Genomic DNA, 27,777 nt, shown 5'->3' on the forward strand with positions numbered 1-27,777 from the left:
GCGACAAGCCATTTGTTTCCATGCATCCCAGTTCCCAGCAGTTCACAGTACATGTGAGATTTTAGCCAGTTATTGTAGAATTTTCATTGAAGCATTAATGAGCACCAGGTATCCATGAATAACTCATTCACAGCTCATTGGACACTCTTAAAGTTTTAAAACTTCACTTTATTGCACACCATATTCAGATCAATAATTTTTGTTCCATTCAAACGTGATGTGACATAAGGGGGAGTTATAAAACTATAATAATGTCAAATGAGCTGTAAATAATGTCTCCCTGGATGCTGGTATTTAGAATGGTTTGTTGTGATCTGTTGTGAGTTCAGACTCTGGAGCTTTGGAGAATACCATATGGCTCGCTCAGAGCCTACTGGGGAGCACTTATGTACGCTGATGGCTTTCCAGAAAAACTATGGAGAGAATTACACTGCACGCGGCAGAGGGTAATGTTTTGTAATGGTTTGATTTCCTTGTATGTGACTCCCATTAATGATGTCTTTCTCCTGGGATTGCCCTGACATTAGAGGACCTTGCACTGCACGGAGTTAGCCATATCATGCATTATGATGATCTCTATTAGGGTATCATTCATTGGTAGAGAATGTGACAGCTGACATCCTATTCTACCCCTATTTGTACATCATTTATTAGCTGAGAGTGATAGATGCCACTCTCCGTCAATTCAATTAATGGGAGATTCCTCTTTAGCAACATTCAGAAGAGTGTAAGGGCTCTGTACAAAGGTAAGTGTCAAACCATTTAAAATGGGTAGTATTAATTATTATGGTGCTTAGAGAGCTTTTTTTATCTACAGGATTTGAAAATACGCCTGTTATTGTATATATCGGTCAGCCATTTGGACATAAATGTACGTGAATATTCATACATTCAAAAGCATGTGTTCATGAGTCAGAGTATAAAATCTGGTGGGTTAGTTTATGATCTATAAATTTGAAGACAAAAAATAAATAAATCAAATTTTATTTGTTTTCCCTTTGGGCACTTTGAAACGATTATAGTGGGTTTGTTTTAAAACTTGAAGGAACAATGAATCATCACCTGTCTAATATACATATAATTTCAATATTGTTATACTTTGAAATGTCAGATAAATGACTCACAGAGTGAAAAAAAACATGATTTTTCAATATAAATGCGTTTAACCTTTTCAGGAGTAAATTCTCTCTCAAGCACTGCCATTCCTCCGTATAAATCAATGTTTTGAAATAGTTTATAATAAGATAATATGGAGCTTATTGTAATAAATTTGAAGTTTGACGTGTGGCCCTTAGAGAGTCACCTTTCTGGATTAAAAGGTTATCAGTGGCAAAATGGCGCAAGAACTGGATCTCAACTCCTAACAAACAACTGCCTTAGTTTAAAAAAATAAAAAATATATCAAGAAAAAATTAAAAACACTTAGGTCTGGGCCTTCCCACGCTTATTCTTTGATTTGACTGGACTGGTCAATCTATGGGCGACTGTTATTTAAAATGTTCTGAATTTTTTTCTGGCATGAATGATCAATTCTCATGGTCTCTTGCTTTCCATATTGATTTATTTTTGTATTGCATTACTTTTCGTGTAGCACATTCCTTTTTATTAATATTCATGCATCTTTTCACTCTAGAAAAATATCCAATTTTCATAATTTTCTTACATCCCTTTTACCTTGGTATAATGTGTCAGAATATCATAGGAAGACGAAAGGTGAACGTTTTTAACTGCAATATTTCTTTTTTTCTAGGACAAGAGTCGCCTTCGTCTGATGCAGGTATTCATATAATAACTATTTTATATATTCAAAGCAGGGACTATTAACCCTTGAACAGTCAAAGGGAGTTTAGAATTCTCATTTGCTTCCATGTCTCCCCTACTCTAGGCTTGTGTATGTATTACATGCAGAATTGTATGCCCTGGGCTTTAATTTCACTCTTCTCTTTTGTAAAGAAAGATTTGCACTTCCATTAATGTTTGCAAACTAGTTCTCAAGGACAAATGGCCGCAGTCTAGTATTTAGGCATTGTTTAGTAGACATGTGCAAAACTTTGTTTCAAGCAATTTGTCCCAAAATTATAATTATTTAAATCAAGATCCTTAAAAGGATCACTTAAAAATAACTGGTCAATTTATTTATCTCAGTTCCAAAGAGCATTTTTAAGAAAAAAAGAAAAATAAGACTGGGTATTGTTGTAAGAATGACTTGTTTATTATCATAGAAGAGAACAGAATGACTCGCTGTTACCCATTTACTCATTACAATTCTCTTAATGAAGAGGGGAGCTGCAGATATCCAGTTCAAAAAGATCAGTCATCCACCAACCTATGATAGCAAAGCAAAGGCTGTCTGTTCATAAATTAGCTGCTTTTTTTGCGTTTGGCTGTAAATCGAAGAGGGTAATTAGCACAATAATGGCTCTATGCATATGGTGTGATCTGACCCTAGATATCTGGAGGTCATACAATGATTCTATCAAAGATGGTCTCAATGGTGACTCAAGTGGTTCCTCCCTTGCAGCAAAAGGTTTTCGAAGTGTTCGGCCAAACCTGCAAGATAGAAAATCTCCGACACAGGTAAATATGTCTTCATGCCATGTAGAGTAAATTGTTAAGTACGACTTACAGAAGAATACTGATAAGCTAATAGTGCGTATTCACTAAACTAGAATTGATAATACCGATAAGCTAATAGTGCGTATTCACTAAACTAGAACTGTTTGATAATTGGGAGAAGCCTCTTAATCAAAACAAATTGATAATGATCGATGATTTGTAGATATTTCTTTTCTCTTTCAAATCCACAGTTTTTGTTTGTAATTTGCAATTTGGTTTTATTCAATATAATTTGGTGAATAAACAGCAATGTTTTGTGCATGTACTAAATATCCTAATTTATACATCAATGTAACAATATAAGAATCAATTCAACCATTTCTCCCCCCCACACCACCCCTCACACAACTTTTTTCCTACCATTTGTGTATCTTTCTTTACTATCACTTGATGATTTGATTGATTTTGGTTGAAAAGCCTAGTCAATATATTAACTAATGAATCGCCTTATTTTCAAGTGTTGCTTTTTATACAATTACATGACATCAACAGAGCTGGACAAATTAGCAGGTATCCCCTATCCCGCTATGCAGAAGAAACAGTCGCAAATATACAGATAAACATTTTAATTTCTGCAAAAATCTCCATTTCATGGCCAAAGTTCTGAAGTTGAACAGAGAGCGATACATGTTTTGTGTAACTGATTTCCATTAAATTGCCAGCTTTTAAGACTTCTTAGATCACTTATGTATTGGTCCCTTGAATTCTATTCAGGTCCTCTTTTCCTTTTATATTCTATTTAATTTCCTCAAATCATTTTCCTGTTTTATCTAAAATTTTGTATCATGAACAAGATATATGCGACACTTTGAAACTGGATTCCAAACTAAATAAAAGTGTGTGTTGGTGCTTCATTTCGACATGAATATAAACACTGTGCAAATCACTCTAAGTGCTTTCTCGACACCTTAAAATGAAATACCAGACAAAATTGAAAAAAATGCATCCAGTGGATACACAAACAGATACTTAGTCTAGTGATTTGTTTCCGGTGGTATGGTATACACTTTCAGCCAATTGCATAAAACATCCAGAAGAGTTATAGATCTATCTAAAATGAAACAAAAGAAAATACATAGCGTGAGCTGTAAAGGAATGATAAGTGAAACACTTGATAAGTATCTCACTCACGTTCTGAAGAGTGATTTTTTTACTTTTGCACACTGCATAATTGGAGAATTTTCCCTGCCATTTGTACTTTTTCTAAAGTTTTTACTTGCCGAATAAATACATATCCTATCCATAGCTATGATGTTTGGAGTTGGGACCAAGGCCTGGAAAAGCATCTTTGTTTTTTTTTGTGTTATACAGAGACTGATAAAGCTCTTACAAATGTGAGTGACATGCCTATCAAGCATCTCTTAATGGCTGTCGTTCCTGCAAAACTGACTGTTTTAAGTTGCCAGGTTACAACTAGAATAACATGGCACCCAGACCACTTCATTGAGATGATGGTGTCTCTTTAATTGTACAATGAGGTCATACTTGACCTCATCATGTTCCAACTAATCTCTATACAATACAGCACCATTAATCTGGATATCATGGCCTTGATACCTTCAAGAATGTTGGGGATCCACGTAGAACATAATGTATTCATACTGCTGCCTCTGAAAATATATCTGGCTCAAGTTCCTTTAAATTGTATTACAATTTTAAACTTGTTTGACATGTTCATCCTTATATGTGCTCCATTAAGGTCTCCCACTGCTCCAAACCAATAATAGCAGAAGACCGAGGATGAAAAACAGCAGAAAGTTTGAGATTGAAAATTAGAGCAAAGCGTTGTACTGCAGTGATCTATAGCAGGCATTAACAGAGACGCATCTAACCTGTTAAGTCAAATTGAAGTTTTTATAAATAACAAAACACCCAGGAGATCACCTCCTGACCTATGCTTCCATTAAAAATGCCTGTGATGAACAATTCACAAGGTTGCTGGGATTCTACCTTTAGCGCGTCAGCAAGTGTTCTCTTTGAGCTGAGTTTGGCTTCAGTTTTTTTAATACTCTGAAATGAGCATATTCCCAAGTTTTGTATTTGGACCACCATAGTCCTTTATTAATTTATTTAATTCCAAAAAAAATCAACAAACACTTACCTCTGCATGGGCTACATATAGCACATCGACTGCAGGAGTCATTGGAACTGCAGATTTCTGGACAAATATCGATGGGTTTTACCCTCCACATGACCAGGATGTACCATTAAAAAAATCGACCCTGTCTTTTAAAAAAAATTGTATTACTCTTAAGCTTTCAATAGAAACACGTTTTCTATCTAAAAAAGTTATTTTTCAATTGATCGTACAGATCAGATGAATGAAGAGTGGAATTGTTTTTCCATAATGTTTTTGGTTATAGTAAAGTCATGTTTAATGTTACCATGCTAATATATGCTTTCTTCTTTTTCCCCCCATAATGTATTTTGCTGTGCGGTTGCATTTTACAAACAGCCTCCAATACCACCCCCCAGAAAAGGAAGCTTTCACAGATCATCAACTAATTACCTGCAAAGTGATCCCAGTCAACACTCCATAACTACACTAATCCCATCAGATGTTAAAACTTTTACTAATAAGAAGAGCTCACAGTCCTCCACTAAATCAAGTTCAAACATGCTACAAACCCAATCCACCACTAATGCACAGGTTTCACTCTCTAATACAAGTATGAAAGCAGAACATGTCAGCAGAAAACTCATTCATCATGAACGTAGGCATGAGTCTAAGGAACGTAGAGTTTCCACCCTAAAACTAATCCTCCAAGATCTCCCTTCTGAGAAAACCCGCTTTAATACACTTCCAAAAGACCATTCTTCTGCAGGTCCAGCACATTCACTCAACCTTCTGTCTCATGCTCCTAACCAATCACCTAAAAAGCACACAACTTCCCTGTCTTTTGAGATTGCTTCTAAGGCAGCTATGAAGGCTGAAGATAAAGCTGAAAACTATGGATCTCCAGCTGCACTTTCGTCTGACAGTTTGAAGGTGCCAACAAGTTTTTCTGGACAAAAGACAGCAAAGAGCCAAGTGGTATACTGACATTTTAATACTTTAAATCTAACATATCTAGATTAGAATGAGTTAAAACATTAACCTAATCGTGAAAAATACTGTAGTAGGAGACTTCATGATTGGTTAGCACTCTCAATAATTCAGGAAATAGGGGGTCTGTGTATCAGTGCATTGTGACAAGCTACAAACTAGCAAAGATGTATTAGTTTTAATCCACAAAGTGAATATATAAAAAAAAAAATCCCCTCCAATGTGTTTAACCCAGTATTTGTTAATCTATACAAGTTAAATAAACTGATTTATAAAACAGTGATGTCAAATCTTTTAATTGTCCCAAATATAGAACCATCCAACATTTCATGCTGAGATTCCCAAAGTCTCTATCTGGTACATTTTTTTTTAAATATTTCTTTAGACTGGCACAGAGCGAGCTAAACACATGCAGTGATTCATAGACCCTGTATTTATAGAGTACTGTAGCTGTCATTGCTCTATAATTAACCATTATACTAACATTGATTGATTATACATCGTTATGCCCAATGGCTATATAAATAAATGTATGCATTTTTCCCCCCACAAGTATTTAGTACCTTAAAAGGTTTATTTATTTAAAATCTTAATACATACATCTAAAACCCCAATTCTCCGGTTTTCTGAAAAGCGTTGTGTCTTTGAGCTGAGAAGCATAGCTGGTTTGTAGGGTTTTTGATTTTCCGCACTAAAATGGAAAATGTCTGTTCTTCGCTGGATCATAAAACTACAAAAGCCGAGAACAGTTGAAAGGTTATAATCTGTGTTCCGCATGACACAGAGCCAAAAAGGAGGGATGGAATGATTTGTTATCACCAAAGCATTTGCATTATCTAGCTTCCTAAGGTTCAACACTAATCATGGAATCCATTCTTCTTCTATCACACAACCACATGTAGTGTGCCAATTTCATTCCATTAGCAGCAGCTTCCTTTATGGATTGAGAATGGCAATGAATACTTATAGCCATTAACTGTAGCACGGTTTAGATAAAAAAAAAAAAAAAAAAAAGGGATAAAAGCTTGTTGCCAGTTCACACTGTGGTTTTTTTTTTTTTTAATGTGAAAGAGGTAGATGCCAAATGTACATCAGCTATTGGTAGGAGAGTTTAATTTAGATCTGCACTAAGAAATCATCCTACACATGTGAGTTTTTACTTCCCCATTAACTGGGTTAAAATGGGATTTATTCATAATAAAATATGGTTTCAGGGTGCAAGCGAGTCTTGTCCCTAAAGGTTTTTATAAAAAGTCCATCCTGCCTGAACAACCCATAGCTGTTATTTTATTCTACAGGTGATTTCATATGAACAAGTCTGTACAACTGAATAATGTGCAGTTCTCTAAATTAAAAGTTGGAGAACTGGCATCACATTGATTATCACTTTGAAAAGTAACCAGCTGTATTTATAAACTAGAACCCTATCAATTTCATTGGGAACATAACTCTAGATAAAGTCACAATTTACTGATGTGCTGGCTTACAAGTGTGTATATAGAATGATTGGCATCAGTCCTTAAAGGGACACTCCAGAAACCAAAATCACTTTAACTTGCTGAAGTGCTTTATGTGTGATGAATATGTTCCCCCCACCCCACTTTATTTTTATTTTGCATTTATACAAGTATATAAAAAAAGTGAAAAACCATCAATACTCTTCACTTCAGATTTGTATATATTTGTACTATTTATAGATATGCTGTTATCTATCCCATAATTGCTAAATCTAATGGCTAAGTAAAATCAAGGGTTGTTTGTACTGATTTCTCAAAACCACACTCCAATTTTAGTTCACTTTGCCCCAGATGTGATGCCAACTGAAAATGTCCCATTATTCTCAGCATATACCATCTTAATGCACAATATTCACTTGCAGTGTGTAGGATATGGAAAGGGTAAGATGCTGGCAGGGCATGTGGTATCTCAGAAGGATTTCAATGCTGACAAGATGATACAGTAGGGCTATAATATGTTGTACTTACCCTTGTTGCACTGTTTATCCCAATAAACACTGAAGTAAGCAAAAAAAGTAACTAGTCAACAGAAAAGTGGACTTTTATGTTTATATTGAGTCACCTGCAGTTGACAGACCGTGATCTTGCCATAATGGAGTATGAGGTTGTTAGTTACTTATATAGGAATTTGGGGAATTTTCTCATGTTTATAAGATTTATTAATTTCTAGTCAATCAAATCAGTGTAAAATATGAGCGGTGGCTCCAGGCTTTGACGCAGAGCCCATTTACCATGAGTATCTGGGAGTACCCAAATGTGTATGCATGTTTCAAATATCTGCTACAAATAGCAAAACATATGCTTAGAAATATAACCACAATCTAATATATGGCAACTCAATAACATTTTATATATTTTGCCCAGTAGAATGACTAATACTACATGACATCCCTCCTGCTAACGAACTACAATTCCCATAACGCTACGCCAGCCTTTTATGCTAGCAGATCATCATTGGGAATTTAGTCAACAGACTGCTATTTCTGCTGTATGAGAGTGTGTGAGATTTGGCTAAACTAATATTCCCTAATACAGAGATCAATGAGAGATTTATTTTTCTACCCAGTCTGTATTCCCTGGGTGTTTCATTCCTTCATGAGTTCGAGAGCATTTCTCTAGATTTCTACAGATAAATAAATAATGTCTTGAATATTTAACCCCTTAAGGACCAAACTTCTGGAATAAAAGGGAATCATGACATGTCATGTGTCCTTAAGGGGTGAAACCCAGTTTCTGAGCCGAATCAATATTTAATCTACATATTACCCTAATGCATTCTCGATCCTAAACATTTGTAATTGTTAGAGTAGTAGGTAAGTATAGTAACTGCACTTTCTAGTACTGACAATGTAATATTGTCCGTTGATTTCAAAATAGTATTACATTTTTTATTTTTTTTATTTGTTTTGTTTTTTGCAATACACCATTTTACATCATCATGCTGACCCAATCATTATTGTGTACCATTTCTTAACCTCTATATATTAACAATGATGTCCCCCATTTCAAAGACTGCATTCTAGCATTTCATGTGTTGTATATAGACAGTGCCGAGTAGATGTTTACAAACCAAGTTTTTTGCACGATAAAATGTATTTTTGTGTTTTATTATGCGGTTTTGTTTTTTCTAAAAGCTCTTGATTTTTCAGTAAGGGCAACAAATGCAGAAATTATATGCAAATGTTATTTTATGATTGATTTGCTTTGTCCTGAATTATGTTACTATAGCTTGTTATCTGTATGAGTCGCATTTTGTTTTCTGTCAATACATTTCTAATGTGATAGTTATTGATGGCTGCGTAGTAAGTAATATTCAGTGTTACACTAACATTCTAGCCAACTGCAAAATCCTTGCTACTTAGAAAAGCATGTTTTATGCTGACATTTTTTGCTTTATTTACTGATTATCTGCAAGAACACATTGTGTTGTCACATAATGACGGTGATGGACATATAGGAATGTTGGGTGTCTCATTAAATCTTTAATTTGTTTTCTTGCAGACTCCAGTGACAGTGAATGGAAGTTCAGGCAGCCCAGTCAGTCCACTGAGTCATTTCCAGCGGCCCTATTCACCAACATACCCTTCACCTCCCTTGCTTAATTCCAATGCAGTCATCATGCAGCATGGCAGGATGTCAGGTATGTTTCTCAAAATGTGCTAGTCCTATGGATAATATTATATGGATTAATTGCTCTGTGACAGGTATGCTATACACCATATAGTATTGCATAATAGTTTTGCAAAGCGGTGGTATATTTCAGGCCGTTAATGAGACATTAACAAAGTTCACACAATCACAAATACAATATAAAAGAAATGGTCAAGAACACCCAAAATAAAAAAGGAAGGCTATTAGCAAATTTAGTGAAATTAATATAGAAATAACAATAATAAGCATCCAAAATGAGTTTATTAAAAAACAAATCTGAATATGTCAAATAAACTCAAGGATAGTCCTACATTTAATTTAAGTAGGTGCTGCATTCCCTTAGGTGATTAATCGTTTATTTGAAAGAAACAAAAAAAGGTAAAATGCTCATGTTATCATGTTTGAATACAGGCAGATTTAGGGAAAAAACACCAGTGGTGTCTTCTGGGAGTTCTCCAAAGGTCTGCCCAATCTCTCCAAACAGCTCAACTGATGTGGTTGGACCTGACATTTCTTAAAGGGACACTATAGGCACCAAAACAAATTTAGCTTAATGGCATGGTTTTGGTGTATATATATCATTCCCCTGTAGTCTCACTGCTCCATTCTCTGCCATTTGGGGATTAAATCACTTTGTTTATTCAGCTCTAGTCACACCTCCCTGCATATGACTTGCAGAGCCTTCCTAAACACTTCCTGTAAAGAGAGATCTAATGATCAACCTTCCTCTATGGTACATTCTGCCTAATTTATAAGTTCTTATCTCCTGCAACATTAAAAGCATTTTAGACCCTGCAGAACCCTCCTGTGCAGGATAAAAGTTAAATTTACAAAGTGGATGATAACCACCTCTAAAGGAATTAACATCTGGTTGAAAATGAAAGTATGTTTTTCATGCAGGTTGTGTGAGTCTCTGCCAGGTGAGATGTGGATAGAGCTGCATAAACAGAACCAAATGTTATTTAACTCCTAAATGGCTCAGATTCGAGCAACAGTGGCATGATCTATACATGAAAACTGCTTAATTAAAGGAAAAAATAATGACGTTTTCCTGGCACTAAAGGGTTATTGGGTCTCCCCTCCCTCAGGGCTCCCCTCCCCCTTTAACCACTTACCTTAATCCAGCGCTGGTGACCTCTCCTCCCCCTGCCGACGTCCGCTCTGAAAGCGCATGCCCATTCAAACTGCCCATAGAAAAGCATTACTCAATGCTTTTCTATGGACTTCCAGCGTCCTCTCAGTGTGATTTTCACACTGAGAATCGCGGAAGTGGCCTCTAGTGGCTCTCTTTCTGACAGCCACTAGAGGCCGCTTCCGCAATTCTCAGTGTGAAAAGGCTGGATTAACCCTCAATGTAAACATAGCAGTTTCTCTGCAGGGTTAAAACTAGGGGGACCTGGCACCCAGACCACTTCATTGAGCTGAAGTGGTCTGGGTGCCTATAGTGGTCCTTTAAGTATACACACACTGTCATTAACTCACACTAGTTTACAGTTGCACTTTATTTACACCATGGGTCGTCAACCTGCTCCCTACCGCCCACTAGTGGGGGTTTTAGGATTCCAGGTGGGCGGTAGGGATTTCCAGGTTTTGACGACCGGGCGGGCGGGTGCCAGCCGGCGGTACCCCTACGACTGGGTACCGCCGTGACCATTTGCGGCCCCGGCCCGCGCGGCAAACCGCTGGGGCCGCATATGGAGGGGTCCATCGGGTGGCCCATGCTGTCAGGGCCACCCGATGGATGTGGATTGTGAGGGGGCCCGGTCAGCGCTGGGCGCTTTAACAGCGCGACCGGGCCCCCTGTGATGACATCACAGAGCTGGGAGGAAGTGATTCCCCAGCTAAAACTGAGAGCCGCGCGGGAGGAAGACCAGGGAGTCAGAGTGGGAACTCTGACTCCCATCCACCTGAGCCACCACTGGACCACAGGGAAAGTCACCCTCCTTCATCTAAAAGGTAGGAAACAGGAGGGTGACTTAAATATAATGTGTGTGTCTTTGTATGTATGTATTGTGTGTGTCTGTCTGTGTGTGTGTGTCTGTATATTTGTGTGTCTGCATGTGTGGGTGTCTATGTATGTCTTGTGTGTGTGTACGTGTCTTGTGTGTACGTGTCTTGTGTGCATGTGTCTTGTGTGCATGTGTCTTGTGTGCATGTGTCTTGTGTGTATGTGTCTTGTGTGTATGTGTCTTGTGTGTATGTCTTGTGTGCATGTGTCTTGTGTGCGTGTGTCTTGTGTGCGTGTGTCTTGTGTGCGTGTGTCTTGTGTGCGTGTGTCTTGTGTGCGTGTGTCTTGTGTGCGTGTGTCTTGTGTGCGTGTGTCTTGTGTGCGTGTGTCTTGTGTGCGTGTGTCTTGTGTGCGTGTGTCTTGTGTGCGTGTGTCTTGTGTGCGTGTGTCTTGTGTGCGTGTGTCTTGTGTGCGTGTGTCTTGTGTGCGTGTGTCTTGTGTGCGTCTGTATGTGTCTGTATGTGTCTGTATGTGTCTGTATGTGTCTGTATGTGTCTGTATGTGTCTGTATGTGTCTGTATGTGTCTGTATGTGTCTGTATGTGTCTTTATGTGTCTTTATGTGTCTTTATGTGTCTTTGTATGTGTGTGTCTGTATGTGTCTTTATGTGTCTTTGTATGTGTGTGTCGTGTGTCGTGTGTGCCTGTATGTGTGTGTGTCGTGTGTGTGTGTCTGTTATAGTGGGCTACCTAGCTCAGCCTCCCTACTGGGCATTGCTACAAGGAAGGTTAAAAAATAGAAAAAAAGGGGGAAAAAAGGTGGGGAGGAGAATTGAGGAGGGAGAGGAGATGAGCTGACGCACAAATGAGAAATCATATTATGCGCAAACAGAGAAGTCGTCTGAATATCACTGAAAGAGACCTTAGTTTGTTCCTTACGAAAATCGAACCAGATATCAAATATTTAGTCTCGCAGCATCAACCTCAAGGATCTCATTAATCACTAGTAAAGGTAATTTCAATTTACTTTATTGTTTTCTCATTAAACTTTATAAAGTTAAAACCTTATAAACCTGCATTAAGTAGAAATAAAAAGATAAATGTACGTTCATTTTTTTATTTTTTTAAACACCCCCTAAACAATATTCTGCATTTGCGCGAAAACTGGTGGGCGGTAAGGACATTTTTTCAACCAAAAAGATGCATTAGTGGGCGGTAGGTAAAAAAAGGTTGACTACCATTGATTTACACACACACCAACATACACAAAATAATAAGCCCCCTGAGGCTCTATGTGAGCAGTACCTGTGCTGTGGAGGAGGAACCATTCTCCAGCCTGCAGGAAGTCTCCCCTTGTTTCTGCTGGGGGAGCAGGAGAGCCGTGCACAGTGAGCAAAGCCTGCTTCCTGCTCCCTGCAGCGTGTGTCCGATGTTTACAGGCAGGGGGCAGCCAGGATATCAAGTCATGTCCTGGCTTCCCCTGCCTGCAGGATTCATCTGCTCAGGGGCTGGGCTCTCACTAACATCAAGGGAGCCCAGCGAGCCATAGCTTGAGTTTCAATTGGGGAGGCACAAGGGGGGGACAGCCTGATCTAGGGGGGCCATGGTCCCCTCCCTAGCGATGCCCCTCTTTTACCTACAAAGTGCAACAGACCAAAGGAATTCATGATTAACAGAAAACTCAATCCAACTAATTAACCAATACCTTGGAAATGAGCAAATGGCTTTGCAAAGGAGCAGTACAAACAGACACCTCCCCTGAGTTGATGACGTCTGCATGCAATGTAACTGTATTTATACAACTTATATCTTGTTCATCTAATAAAGCAAATAAAGGACAAATAAGCACCTTTACAGAAGAATTCCTTGGCCAAATCAGTAACACAGCCCGTGATAAACTCGCAACATCACGCTCAGTGGCGGAACTAATGTGCCTTGGTGCAAGAAATGCTTTTGGGCCCTCTTCTAGCTCAAGAGTGGCCAAAAGGTAGATCCCCATCTGTAATACAACTCCTATGATACTATGCTAACTGGAGCTCTGCCATTCGCCCATCCTTGCAGGGTTTTTATTTGTGAGAAATGTCTGTGTGTTTGAATATATGCATGTTTTGTATAGAGTATATGTGTGCATTTAAAGGTGTAATTGTATGTACTGTTGCCTTGGGAATGTGGTGGCGTACATTTGTGTGTAGTGTTGGTATGTGAATGAAAGGGTGTTTGTATATTATTTGGGTGTTTTAATACAGGGGTCTGTTTGTATGTTGTGCTGGTGTTTTGATTGCTAAGACATATACACATTTACATACTGACACATACACACATTCACATACACCCTGACACACACAAATACACAGACACAGAGATACATATACAGACACACTGACGCATACAAACACACTGACACATACAAACACACTGTGGAATATGATGGAATAGGGTACTCATTAACAGATGTGAGAGAGTGAAAATGGTGCTTCTATGTGTCTAGTCTCTTATATATCAATGTGTGCAGTACCTCAGTCATTTAGTAAGGTAAATTCCAATTCTTTAAAGAATGTTATCTAGTGGACTATTAAATGTATTCTGTATCCCCAGACCTTTGCAAGATTTAAAGCCCCTTGCCCACAAACGGCATTATCTCTGCATTTTCTTTCATTTTACTCCTGCTTGCAGTGTCTGGAATATTTTATTTCAGAAAGTGAATTAATCTGAGACATGCTTCACAAATCATGCAGCACTGAGGCTCATTCTAAATTCCTTTACCAGCTTTTCTTTTTCTCTCTGTGTAGGCAAAGGTGATGTTTTTCGAAAATTACATAATGCAGATGTTTTTTTCCCCTCTTGAAACCCATACACGTTATTTAGCTCTGCAAGAAGTGTCTCCACTTCAGCTGAGTAGCAAAGCGTTCTTGTTAAGACTATTGTGCGATAAAACATACCCCATTCTGAACTGTAGATGTCTCAGTGCAGCTGACACAGCAGTCAGCCGTAATGTACAAAGAAGAACACTGTGTAACAGCAGCAAAGAAAGCTGGTTAGGTAACTGCTAGCACTCTTACTACCATGGAATGCCAATCTCGTGATCCTCAGCCAGTGGTGCATCCATACTTGTGTCCAATGTGGACTCAGATGCTCAATCAACATCCAGCTTCTGTGGACTGCAGATCTATCATACTGATCCAACGCCCAACCTCAAGTTGCTCTGATGTGCAGGTCCTTCAACGCCCCACCAATTACTAGTGTTTGTGTGCAGCCAAAATCTATCTCCAGCAAACTATGGATTATATGATATTCAACCAATATCCATCTACTGTGGGTCCTATTATACATTAGAAAACCTAGCCAGTAAAGAGTTTGTGTACTGTCATTCCTGGGTAGTTGGAAGAGAGTCCCCCATTCCAAACAAAAGTAATAAGATGCTTTCTCGGTCTTGTTTTTTTTTCTTCTTCCCTTTGTATTTTCTTGTACACTGTGACTTCTCAGTGTTTGGCTTGGTATCCCAGCACCTCCTCTTTAGCGTGATCTCTGGAAGAATGCAGAGAAATTCTCAACTGAACATTTACCAATGATGGTAGTGGACAAGGGACGAGTAAGGTACTCCACAAAATAAGGGAAATGTTGCATCCCTGAAAATGAGTTTCTTGGAGCTCTATATAAAACAATATTTGGAAGCCATAATTTTTATTTTAACTTTCTCTTTAAAATAGTTTGTTACAACAAAAAACAGCTCCAGGCTTATAAGAGGCCAGGATTAAGCATGATGTCCCGGGATACATGAAGATATGGCAACTCCAGTGACATACAAACTAATCGCACACATCAGCATAACAACATGTCACAACAAGTTACACGTTCAGCAGCAAAGGAAATGTCTTTATTGCAGAATATGCCATGTTTTCTCAATTTCCCGAGCGGCCACACAAAGTAGGGTATTTGCTGCAGTTCATACATTAATCAACCTGAGTACATACATTCAGGATAATACCAGTACTGTCTAAGTGATGACAAATGTAGTAGTAATATTGGATCATAATAAATAAAATTTTAGATACTGAAACCAATCCCTAACATGTGAGCTGGGATAAAGCCCAGAGAGGGTTTAGCATACTGGTTTATTTCCTTTTAAAGTCGCTACTTCTGGGTTAGCTGTGCTGGGGCTGGCACCACCAGAAGTCTGCATGTGTTGTTTTTAACATTAGGCATTCTTGATACTGTGCCAGTGACCCATTTATACATGTATACTTGCAACAATGAATTGAATTTTATAGCAATAGGGCTGCCAAATTAAATATCCAAAATTACAATTACATATGATTGGCTCATTAACAATTTTACTTTTTTTTTTTAATTCCTGCCCTTCAACGAACATTTTTTAGAACGTTTAGAAATCCACATAATGATCCAAGAATTGTAGGTTCACTGCATCTAAAGTGAAACTAAGACATTCTTATGCCAACAAAATAAGACAAACATTAAACGTTGCGTGCAGAGAGAAACTCAGGAGACATGTAGTATTAAGGGCGTGAAAGGAGCTATACACACACACACACACACACACACACACATTAGTGTTACAAAATAACAATGAACATCAAATAAAAGGTAGACAATGTGATCACATGCTTATCTCATTATCTCTCGATAAAAGCTCTCTTGATTCATTTATGATGACGTACAATATGTATTTTATATCATTCGCTCATGTATAGGATTCAGGTGCAAAAGCACAGATACTAATCTAGGCATTGAAAGCATCTTTTATATGACTAAGGACCCGTCAGTCTGAAACGCAAAAGGCATATTGCAGTGTGTCCTTTTCCTCCTGTTATGTTGGTTGCAGTGCCTGCAAATACATCTTTACTTTTTCATTGTTGTCTGCACTAATTTTTGGAGTTTTTGTGTCTTGGTCTTAAGCTGTCTACGTGCAAATGTGCAGATTTTTTTTTTTGAATAATCAGTTTTTATTGAAGCGTGTAGATAATAAAGTTTAGGCTCGCAGGCCCGCATTAATAACAGAATGCAAGATTACAATGTAAAAGCATTGTATATCCAAATAGAAGGTACATTCGGAGACAGAATCAGTTACAGTTGCAATAACAGGTTACACGAGATCACATGTTTCAGTTACCACCGTGTTCCCCATCAGGAGATACATCGCTACGTCTCGTTAAGACCGTGGTTAACCAAACCAGTCCACCAAGAGCTAGAGCGGTGTGGGCATATTAACATGCAGCAGTTCCTTAGAAATGCGTGTCTACTAACGGTTAGTGTCATAATTTCTTGTCGAAAAGTGTGAAAGTGTGATGTGTTGTGTTAGAGTATAGCTTGACCCATAAGGGGTTCGGTGATGTGTGGTGGCAGTAAAGTGGCATGGCACAGGACAGCAATTGTAGATGGAAAGAGAAGAGAATGGTACCGGTTCAATGAGATCTCATCATAGTGTGTTAAATAGTCCCTCCAGTGGTATGAACTACCAGATATGTTGCCCCCATTCGTACTGTGGCTGCCCGTATTTAGTGTGACAGATCCAGTGCGGGAAATCGCCGGGGATGTCCCGTCGGAACCATCTCCCTCGCCTCTTTGTGGAGTTCCCAGAGGCCCGACTGGTCTTTCTAACGACTGTGCTATGTCCCTGGTCTATGTATTGCCAGGTCGTGCGTGTCGCGGATGGTGTGTGAAGGAAGCCGCTTAGCAGGTAGCATGTATTGGTGGAGGCATGAGACGCATGCTGTCTAGGGTTCCTCGTAATATGAATAATGTTTTGTCGTACGTGGGTAAGGGGTGTGGAGTCACTGGGTTCCTATATATGTTTGTCGGTGAATTCAGCGTCACCCCTACAATCAAGTGTTTTGCGTGTCCGACCAGTTCCTAGTCAGCCATTATTGTCCTGTGTTGTGTGGACAGAGTCCCTATAGAGACTAGGCCAAGTCGTCGGATGCCCAGCAACTGGCCGGTCGCGAACATCACAGTAGTGTCAGACCCGTCTTGGTTCGTCCCTTCACATCCGTGAGGACAGTGGGTATCCGAAGCCCGCCACCGTTGTCTGTAAGGACACGTGTCCCGGTGCCTTATCGCATAGCCCTAGTAGGGGCGATGTTTGAGTATACTCTGGCTAATTAATTGTGCATGTGTATGTCCTCCGAGGGCGTCTTTCTTAGTTTGAGCCATCCATGGTAATGTCCTATCCAGTCGGGGTGGTGCAGTCAGTGCGTGAGGTGTGATGTCTGCTACCATTAGCCTCATGGGGCGGTCATAGGTCGTAATGTATGAAATGGGTATGTTGCAAGGGCTGCACCGGACAATGGTTGTGAGGAAATGTGTAGTAAGGCTAATTCTTCCGACCATTCGGTATCGTCTCCAAGGATTAGGAGAACGTCAGATTTGATTCAATTCCAAAACGGGGCGATAAGCCTGCATTCCCACCAGATGTGCAATAGAGTCCCATTGTCTTCCTGGCATCTCCAGCACATTGGTGGGGTAGTGGGGAAGATCCTGTGAAGCAATACCGGTGTTCTATATCACATGGAGAGCAGTTTGTAATTTACCTCTTGATAGCGGGAGCTAGAAGAACTTTTATGTTGCCATATCAGGGCTTTGTCCCATTGTGTCGGAGTGAATGTTTTGTCCATAGCCCTTTCCCAGCATCGCTGGAAGGTGTTGTTTTCCGATGTGGAATCGGTCAACAGGTATTGATAGAGGTTTGAGATAGTTTTCCCAAGTGATGCGCCACGTGAGCAGAGGCCCTCAAACCACGTTAGTTCTCTCCGTAGTTTATCCTTATGTGGGAGAAAGTTATAATAATGTTTTAGTTGCATATATCGGAAAACCGCCATTGGAGACTGTGGTCGATCCTCCAACAGTGTGTCCAGCGTCTTTAGAGTGCTTTCCCGGGTAACTTTGTATATTGGAATATACTCTGCATCCCCCAGAAATGTCCAGGCTTCCGCAGGCAGCCCGCCCCCTATACTGGGATTGTGTGTAATCGGCAGCAAGGAGCACGGGGTCGGGGAGACTTGAGGTGTCTCCCTGAGACTCTCCCACGCGAGTAGTGTTTGTGCTACAGGGCCCTCATCCTATCTCCTATTGCCCCTAGTTGCCCGCCTCCTCCACACCGTCGCCTTTAGTTTTGCAGTATCCCCATCCCGGTCTAGAGTCACCCATTGCTTGATTGTGTCCGTTTCGTGCCATTCCAGGATTCGCTGTAGCGTCGTGGCTTGGTGATATTTTTTAAAGTCCGGCAGCGTGAGGCCCCCTCTGTGCCTGGGCATGCATAATGAATCGTGATGTATTCTGGATCTTTCCCCTCTCCATGTATATTGAATAACTGCCGACTTAAGTGTCGAGAAAAATATCGCCGGCAATGCTACCGGTATGGTCTGAAATAGGTAAAGAACCCTCGGGAGAATGTTCATTTTAAGTACCGCTATGCGGCTGTGCCACGTAGAAAGTGCAGATTTTACTCCAGAAATGGAATTCGGCCACTTTCACAGAATTTTGTCCATTCAGAGAATAAGTGAAAATACCCAGTAAATGTAAAGGTTAGCCCCAAGCATCACAGGTGATGATGTCACCCTGAACATGGAAGTGCTTCTTCTTTTTTTTTTTTACTTAATCATCTCTTATCCCACCCCAGTAACAAATTAAAAAGTGTTTAATCTGTCGGATTGATTAAAGAATTCTCACTATCCGGGTAGTGACATTTTCACTTTAAAAGCAAAAATTAGCTCTTCTAACACTAAGGAATGTGTCCGGTACACGGATAGTACATTTATATCTCTGCAATCCCAGTATTTGCTTCAATCGTTGTGTGATTTACGCTTCTAAAATTCTTGGTGCAGTATGTAAACAATGTGACTAATTTAAACATATCTGGAGAACTAGAAGGAATTACAATGAAAAGCTCAGAAACAAAGAAACCTGTGACACTGTGCCAGAATACAGACAATTCCCTCCTGCTCTTGGTATAAAAACACATATTGTACTTGACATGCTTTTTTTTTTCTATGGCCTAAGGTTCCCACCCTAATTTGAATAACCTTCTATTCTCTTTTTAAAATGAAACGTTCCATTGTAGCTGAAGAGGATGTTATGCGACGACAGTTAACAATGAACTATGGGAAATGTAGATTCCTTGATTTCTGTAAGGGGAGATGAGCTGGGAGAGTAGAGATTTTTTTGTTTGTTTGTTTTGCATGAGTTTTAAATTACGGTAATTGTTATTTCTAAAGTAATTTTAAGAATTAGCCATAAATTACTAAAGATGTCCGTAAATAAAAGCTGCCAGGTTTGCGCAATAGTAACTTCTGCTCTTGACAGTTTGAAGGAATAAAAAGAAACAAAATAGTTAAATGGGTCTCCTGTGCCAAACAGAGAGAGATACTAGATGCTCATTATGCCCCCTCCTTCTGCTGGAAGGGGCCCAAACCTGTCTAAAACAGATAATATACTGTTGTAACTTATGCTGCCAGTTTAAAAGCTCCTGAAGTGTTTTCCAATATGCAGGTCTTTTTCGTCAGCTCTGCAGTGTTACAATGTGTGGTCTGTGTGTCGGGATCTGTTGCAGTCTCTGACTCTCCAGTTGTCGAGTTGGAAAGCGTGTGATCAGACAGTACTAGGGCTGGATCAACGCTCTTAGTGCATAGAATAGGATTGCAGTACCTCATGAGCCCAATCATTAGTCGTATAATTAGTAATAACAATACAACAAATTACACTGTGTTTTAGCTCAGTGTTTGGACTGACATTTTTATGTTTACTAAGCTGTGCTCATCAGTCTTAAAAAAGTCAAGATCTGAAACGTGGGGTATAGAATGCCTGGTGAGCCAGCAACACCTTGCAAATTAGCAGCATCAATAAAAGGTTATGATTATTATTATTGCCATCAATAGTAAATATGTAAACCATATGTTTGCACATCCAAAATCATATACCATACACAAACACTTTTTCCCATTAAAAGTCTGAAGGCAATATCTCACCCTTCTAGATAAGAATTGACCTCACAACCTCTGGATAGAATTATCTAAGTTGCTGTTTGCTTGAAGTGGTCTCCCAGCACTGTACAGCACTGTACTGTGAAGTAATATTATTGCCATTTATATAGCGCCAACAGATTCCGTAGCGCTTTACAATATTATAAGAGGGGGGAGATTTAACTATAAACAGGACAATTACAAAAACCTTACAGGAGGGGGCGGAGCCAAGACCTCGAGCTGAGCGGACGCATGCCGCGTGAGCTCCCGCACGACTCACTAATCTTTGGGGGATCCCCCCTCGACCAGCAATCTGCTCACAACAAAACCACGCTACACTGGTTGGGGGTACGGAGCTGAATCCATAGACCCCTCACTCGATCACACAGGCGAGCGGGTTGCCGCGGACGAGCGCTGCGGCCTGCAGGCAACAGATCTGGGGGAAGGCGGACGATTTCCCCGCTCTAAAAGTGCTGCGCAGACAAGCTCCACTCCTACCCCCCCCCCCCCTCTGGACCGGTGGGGGATATCCTGGTCCCCACAGGCTGACCCTCGGCTGCCATTACTGCACTTACCTCCGGATTAATACTGGTGGCTCCCTGCACCCTCAAGATGGCGGCAGTCTCTGGGACAGCCACACAGAAGCTATGTACATCACACGACAGCCACAGGGACACAGTCCTGCAACAGCTAAACAATATATTCAAGGAATTTTGGCTAAAGATACAGCAACGCATGCAGTCTGACCTCCAGAAACAGAAGGAGGAAACAAAAAGGACCCAGCGGATGCGGCGCTGTGGGCCTTCCCTGAGCGATTCTGAAACCCGAGTGCCCGACCAAGCGGCTAAACGCCTCCCTAGGCTGAGAGCCCATCAAGGGGCTGCCATTCTGAAACCAGCTTGCAAGCCGAGGAGAGTCCGCCGCCCGCAACGAAGACCGCCTAAACCAATCCGCCCTGGGAAGGCAAGAGATACAGCCACCAAAGCCCGCGGACTAGTGCTGCAGGCCCAGCAGAGACGGAGGAGAGCCCTGCCATACAGAGGCTTAACAAATAATCGCAAGGACTATCCAACAACCCTGCTCCCATGCAGCCTCCACCAAATAGCTGTACCCACACGCTTTCCAACTACAGGGGTCGGCTGACTGTGGACTGGTCCATCAGGACAACTGTGCTGCCTCCATTTCACCACTCTACTCCTAAGAAAACAAAACGCCCTCTTACAAAGCAACTGACCCTCTCAGATGAGACTCAATGTCATGTATATTTTTATTAGTTGGTTGTATTTTGGCTAATTTTATGATTTATGTGGGGCATAGCGCATTATTTAGCTGATGTATAGCTATGTAAGAGTTTCCATGTCTGGAAGGTCTCATGCATATTAATAAAGTTTGGACCTGGAGCTTAGACACAGCTGTTATGCCTGACCATGCTACTCTACTACCTTGCAATCATGTCCAGAATGCACTCATAATATCCATCCCACACTTGCATTATGCATCACGGTACGCATAGGCCGTGCTCCCAGATAGCCGGTCACCTGTTAACATAACAATGATCTGCCTGCCTGGCTACCTGCATGTTTAAATCTTTCATATGTTTTTTCTTCTCCTCTCATATATGCATAATCTGTGATGCCCACAGACTAGTTTAAACACTGTTCTAGCCTAATTAACGTGTACCACTACTCTCACAAACTGAAAGTATAAGCTAATAATAATAAGCTAATAATAATATAAAAATGTGCCTTGTAACCAAATGTCCCGCATGTTTTGCGAGAAAAAGCTTGAGGACTGCTCTCGGGGCACCTCATGCCTGCTTGTAACGTTTTCTGTGCACTGCAAAAAAAAAAAAAAACCTTACAGGAATAGTAGGTTGAAGAGAACCCTGCTTAAATGAGCTTATAGTTAATAGGATAATAAGACAACTATAGAAGTTGTTTTGAATTTCCACATACACTCTATTTAGTAATTTTAAATGCCAAAATGTACTGACGTATATTTCTACAAATGACATTTTATTTCGCTACCTAGTAGGTTGTTAAAAAATTGTCCAAATGTATGCCCAGCCATATGGCTGCAAGTAGATTCAGCAAATGATTTTTATTGTTTAAAGCGAAAATAATGTGTTCTACGGTTTCCTTTTGCAGATTCTACAGACTCCTACTCCCAGTACCAGTCAGAAGTCATCAGAAGCAGCAGTACCATACCAATCTGCAGAACCTCAGAAGAGGAAAAGAAGGTCACTGTAATTAAAGCTCCACATTATGCAGGAATCGGCCCTGTTGATGAGTCTGGAATCCCAACCGCAATCCGAACGGTAGGATTCTATAGTCTTCAAGTAAAGTCAATATTAACAAATTGGGTAACTCTCACAGGGAAATATACTGCACTCTAACATTAGAATCTAGATGTTCTATACCTTGGGCTGGCGAACCCCAGTATCATAGATGGAAAAATAAACTTGGTCCAGGCACTCAATTTGACAAAGGCCTCTGCGTAGGCCAAAACATTGCACTTTAAAAAAAAAAAAAAAGCAGCCTTTCGATAGATCTTGAGTGCGTAGACCACACTTTTTCTATATTAACACATTAGACCGAGTTGTATGAAATTTCATCCACCAAAATGTGAAATTCCCATCTCTTCCCCCCCCATACTTCCTGTCATTCTATGGGGCTCAATATGACCTCATAGTAGTGTAAGGGATGTTATAAGAAAAGACTATTGTTGCCCAGTCACCAAACCTGGTGGGGGACCTAAAAATGTTTATTATCTTGGGTGGACATGGTGTCCTTCAATGCCCCCAAGTGGGAGATATTAAACTAAACGGAGGACTGTGTCCCCCTCCAACTCCCACCCTCAAAGTCTCTTGAATAAATTGAATAGGGAAACGAGGCTGGGGCTAATAGTAAAATACCTCAACCTATGACTAGGGGTCCCCTGCAATAAAAAAAAATGCGAGGGGGGGCAATAAACTAAATACCTGTAAATAAATAAATAATACTTGCCATTACATATCTTATGTTTTCTTCCATTTTCTTTTTTCAGCCATTAAAATAAAAAGGACCCAATCACAAAATAAAAAACACTTTAAAAAAAGAAATCCAGACCAAAAAAAAAACCAAATAGATATATGCAAAATGAGGATACAGCTGTAGATCTACAAAGAATAAAATAAAACAATAGTGCAACACTGTATGATAAAATATGAGTGCGCTAAGTAGAATAGAACTCACAAGATTGATGAATGGTTTGTGTCCAAGAGTGCCTCTCCTGATATCATTGGGGGGCGTGAACACTGCTCCTGCTCCAAGGTGAACCGAACCCATCTTCACCCGGTGAGGGCTTTGAACAGAGCAAGCTTTCAGGACTGGGAAAGCCTTATAAAGCTTTCCTCCTCTGTGCAACTTGACTCTGAGCACTCTGATTAGTTGGCTTAAGCCAACCAGAACGCTCTAAGTCAAATTGTATGGCTTTCCCCAGGGTTTTTTTTTTTTGGGCGATCTAATGTTTTTTTAAATTTTATTTAAATAGTTCAGTGCAAATGTATGCATTTTTATTGCCTTTTTTTGGGACTGAAATAAAAGATGGTAGAAAAAAGAAGACATGTAATGGTGCATATTATTATTTTTTATTTTACAGGTATTTAGTTTATGCCCCCCACCCTCACTTTTATTTGGGTGAGGGGATAGGTAGGGTATTTTTTTATTTTTTATTGGGGAGATGATGACTAGGAGCTTGGGGACACCTAGTCACGGAGGGGGGGGGGGGGGGGATATTTTTACTAATAGCCACAATGGGTGGAGGGGGAAAATAGGTCCATCGACTCCATTATTGTTTAGGGCTGCTGCCAATGAGTGGGGGCTGTGCTGGGGACAATAGGTTCCCCTCCGTTATTATTTAGGGCATCTGCCAATGGGTGGGGGCTGTGCTGGGGACAATAGGATCCCCTCCATTATTATTTAGGGCATCTACCAATGGGTGGGGGCTGTCCTGGGGACAATAGGTTCCCCTCCGTTATTATTTAGGGCATCTGCCAATGGGTGGGGGCTGTGCTGGGGACAATAGGATCCCCTCCGCTATTATTTAGGGCATCTGCCAATGGGTGGGGGCTGTGCTGGGGACAATAGGTTCCCCTCCGTTATTATTTAGGGCATCTGCCAATGGGTGGGGACTGTGCTGGGGACAACAGGTTCACTCCCCATTATTATTTAGGGCGCCCACTTGATGTCAATCAGGTCAAAGCATAGCGTGTGATTATTAAAATACAACAGTGTAGATGGTGGTTTGTGTTGTAGTGAGGTGGGTAAGTTTTACACCCTGCTGTAAAAAGGGACATGGTGCATTGAAAAAAGGTTGTACCCGAAACTTCTGTTTATTATTCTGTCCTCCAATAAATTTTGGTAGCACTTTGTTTGTGCACATAGCAACATTTTGCGCAGCCTCTATTTGTTTGATTTGTACTGTGTATAGCATGTGACTTGTAAAGGATACTGCTAAAAGCAACTTAAAGCATAGCTTGCTCTAGTCTACAGCAAGTTTTCATGCTGGTCTCGTCATGTTAATTTTAGTGGGTTCAGTGAATAAATCCCGAATTCTAACCCTCAATTGTTAACATTGCTGTAATAGAAGATGTTTCACAGTTTTAGAATTCAGTAATTAAAAGGTTACTTTCTTTCCGGCTCCGATTTTATTCTATAGTATGGGCAAATCTACATCCTAAAAGTGGGCTTATTTTTAATGTAGCCTGTAAGAACGAAAAGTAAATATTAGCTGACAGCTGCATTCTAGTGCCTCCATCAGGCATATAAAATTTTAGAAGGTAACGAAGCTTGATGTGCCAACATCCAAAAAGGAACAGGCTAAGAAAGAAGCTATTTTCCCACATGGTTAAACATAATTATACCTGTCCCTACAGAGACACGAAGATTAGAATCCGCACAAAAATACATGCCATCGCCTTCCCTACTGAGGAGTATGCCTAAAAAAAGGATTCTCAATTTATTTATAACCTACTAAATGTATAATTGTGTAACTTTAAAAGGATAAAGGATACTTAATTGCCTTGTATTTCCCCTCCCCCCCCCCCTACATTTGTAAAAATTAATTATAACTGCAATAAACAGATATTTCCATGTTAAAAATAAATGGGTTTTTTCACCATAGCTTTGTTTTCTGTATCCTTATCACAAAAAATAAAAATACACAACAAAGACAGAAACTTCACAACCAAGTATGGGCCCCTTCACCTCATGTTAAAAAAACCTTAAAAGATAAAGAATTAAACATTAATCCTGTCAGGATAAGAACCCAAGGATCCCATATTTTGTATTTGAACCAAATCTTTGAAAAGCCGAAAAATAACCTTTTTCCATCAGACATGGAAAATGTATTTGATTCATTACTGCTATCAGAGGGATTTCTTGTTTTTTCTTCCACATTCTTGAAATAACCAGTTTCATAGCCAAGAAAAATTGAATAATCAAAAATCTGCCATTTTTATTAATGGCGTTTTCTGGCGATACCTTAATTTTCAGCTTTTCAATATCTGAGATTATTTGAAAGAGCTTTGACCAGGTATTATTAACTAGTCTACAAGACCACCAGATACGAACACTTATTTCACATCTCCAGCATAGAGCGGAATGATTAGAATCTATTTTATGTATTCTAGTGGGGTCAAGATGCCATCTATGCATTATTTTACAATGTAGTTCTTGGATATTTAAATAGTGTGTAACTTTCTCAACCTGTATCCAACTTTTTCCCAATGCAATAGTATCAATCCCTATTATTAGATCTATAGACCAGGCGGATTGCGATAGCGCTTACTTTTCTTATTCCATGGTTTTAAAAAAAACATTGACCCTTTTTGAAGATGCTTTTATTTGAATGTGCAGCAAAGATCTTCTCTAATGTTTCCATAACCTTTGGATTTAATGTAGTTATAAGATGTATTTTTTATGTATTTTTTTTTATACAAATCAAATTATAGTAATCCTTACTAGGTATATCAAATCCCATTATCAATTGTTCATGGGTTTTGAGTTGGAAACCTTGTAAGATATCTGCCATCTTTCAATTTTTATTGTTGAACCACTTCAACTTAGTCCTATCTGGAATGTTATATCCAATTATTTCTATGGGGGTTTGTTTTAATATCATATCCTTTAGACCTATGTTAGTCTTCCGTTTAGACCAAAAGGAAATAATATTTTTACTAACGAATCATCTAATGTTTATACTTCCTTTATTACAAACTCTGTATAATTTAGATTGTCTTATCTTCTGCATTTCTAATCACTTGATAGACCCTTCAGGACCCTCCTGTGTGTGATTAAAATTTTGTCTTGCAGGCTGTGTGAGTCACAGCCACAGGAGGTGTGTCTAGGGCTCTATCGACAGCAACAAAAATAATATAACTCCAGGGGCAGAGAAACGAGAAATTAACTATATACCAAAATTGCTTTGTGAAACTAAAGTTGTTTTGGTGACTACAGAGCCCCTTTAAGTTGGTAGAACCCAACTAGCCAGGAAGGGCACTGCCTTACTACTGTTAAACTTCAGCAGCTGCCACAGGTTAAAGCCTCTCAAACATTGGATATGATATATATTTGTTATAAAGGAACCATGGACCCTAACCTATAAAATCCAACTGTTCAGAAAATAAAATCTGGGGTGACCTGACCTATGTAAAATAGTGGGAGAGGGATTGTGATGGGGGGAGGGTTGCAGGATATTTGGGAGGTGGCAACCAAGGTCTCAGTTTGTGGCATTTCAGGAACAGGCGGTCAAAACAATGAGATGGTGCACCACACTGGTGACATTGTACAGAATAGATAATATTATCACTGGCTTTTGTTGGAGACTTTATGGGAAGAAGTGTACTTACACTCACATGTGGTGGAGATGCCTGAGTATGGGGCAATTCTGGGAGGGTATCAGAGACTTGCTGACCAGGTTATTAGACATATCATTTAACCTAGACTCCTGGCTGTATGTAGTGGCTAAACCGGTGGAGGGGCTGCCTGTTTTTTTCACTGAAATTGGTCAATAGAATAACATTGGTTCCTCGTAGAGCCCCTTGAGGCAAGCTGGTTTTGTGACACGATGCCTAGTTAAACACTGGAATCGAGCAAACTATTTGGATAAGCTCACGGCTATAGTTCATAATGCTATGAAATCTGAAAAAGTGTGGCCCCTTGGGAGGAGTGGGACTTTGGGGGGGGGGAGGGGTTACAGGAATCATGGCTTGTTGCTCTTGGGAAGGGGTTGATTGGTCTCGTGGTGGGTCCATGTTGTCTGGCCAGCCTGCCTAACCTAGGCAACTCTCATACTTACAAATGATACAACTACCATTTCCAGTATTAGGGTCATATTGGTTCATCTATTTTTTTATTTCTTTTGGTTTGATCTCTCTTTGGCACAGTAATTGGTACCATGACCAGATGATGACTGAAAACACTGGCATAGCATGGAATTCTATGATTGCTGTTGAGTGGGTCCAAATAGCTCTGTTCACAGCAGTGTT

The 27,777-nt window shown here is 39.9% G+C and overlaps 1 protein-coding gene across 19 annotated transcripts in view; it reads left to right on the forward strand.

The window, feature by feature from the left end:
- SORBS2 (sorbin and SH3 domain containing 2) overlaps positions 1-27,777 on the forward strand; it is a 293,640-nt gene that overhangs the window by 130,058 nt on the left and 135,805 nt on the right. For 10 of the 19 annotated variants that reach the window (XM_063458096.1, XM_063458103.1, XM_063458101.1 and 7 more), the window contains 5 exons: positions 1,751-1,777; positions 2,450-2,577; positions 5,072-5,650; positions 9,181-9,319; positions 22,397-22,566. In XM_063458096.1, coding sequence (XP_063314166.1) covers positions 1,751-1,777; positions 2,450-2,577; positions 5,072-5,650; positions 9,181-9,319; positions 22,397-22,566 — 1,043 coding nt within the window. The remainder of the gene's footprint in view (positions 1-1,750; positions 1,778-2,449; positions 2,578-5,071; positions 5,651-9,180; positions 9,320-22,396; positions 22,567-27,777) is intronic. The other 9 variants (XM_063458106.1, XM_063458108.1, XM_063458109.1 and 6 more) reach the window with 3 other exon arrangements.

This window comes from Pelobates fuscus, chromosome 6 (assembly GCF_036172605.1).
Source record: "Pelobates fuscus isolate aPelFus1 chromosome 6, aPelFus1.pri, whole genome shotgun sequence".
Classification (NCBI taxonomy): domain Eukaryota; kingdom Metazoa; phylum Chordata; class Amphibia; order Anura; family Pelobatidae; genus Pelobates; species Pelobates fuscus.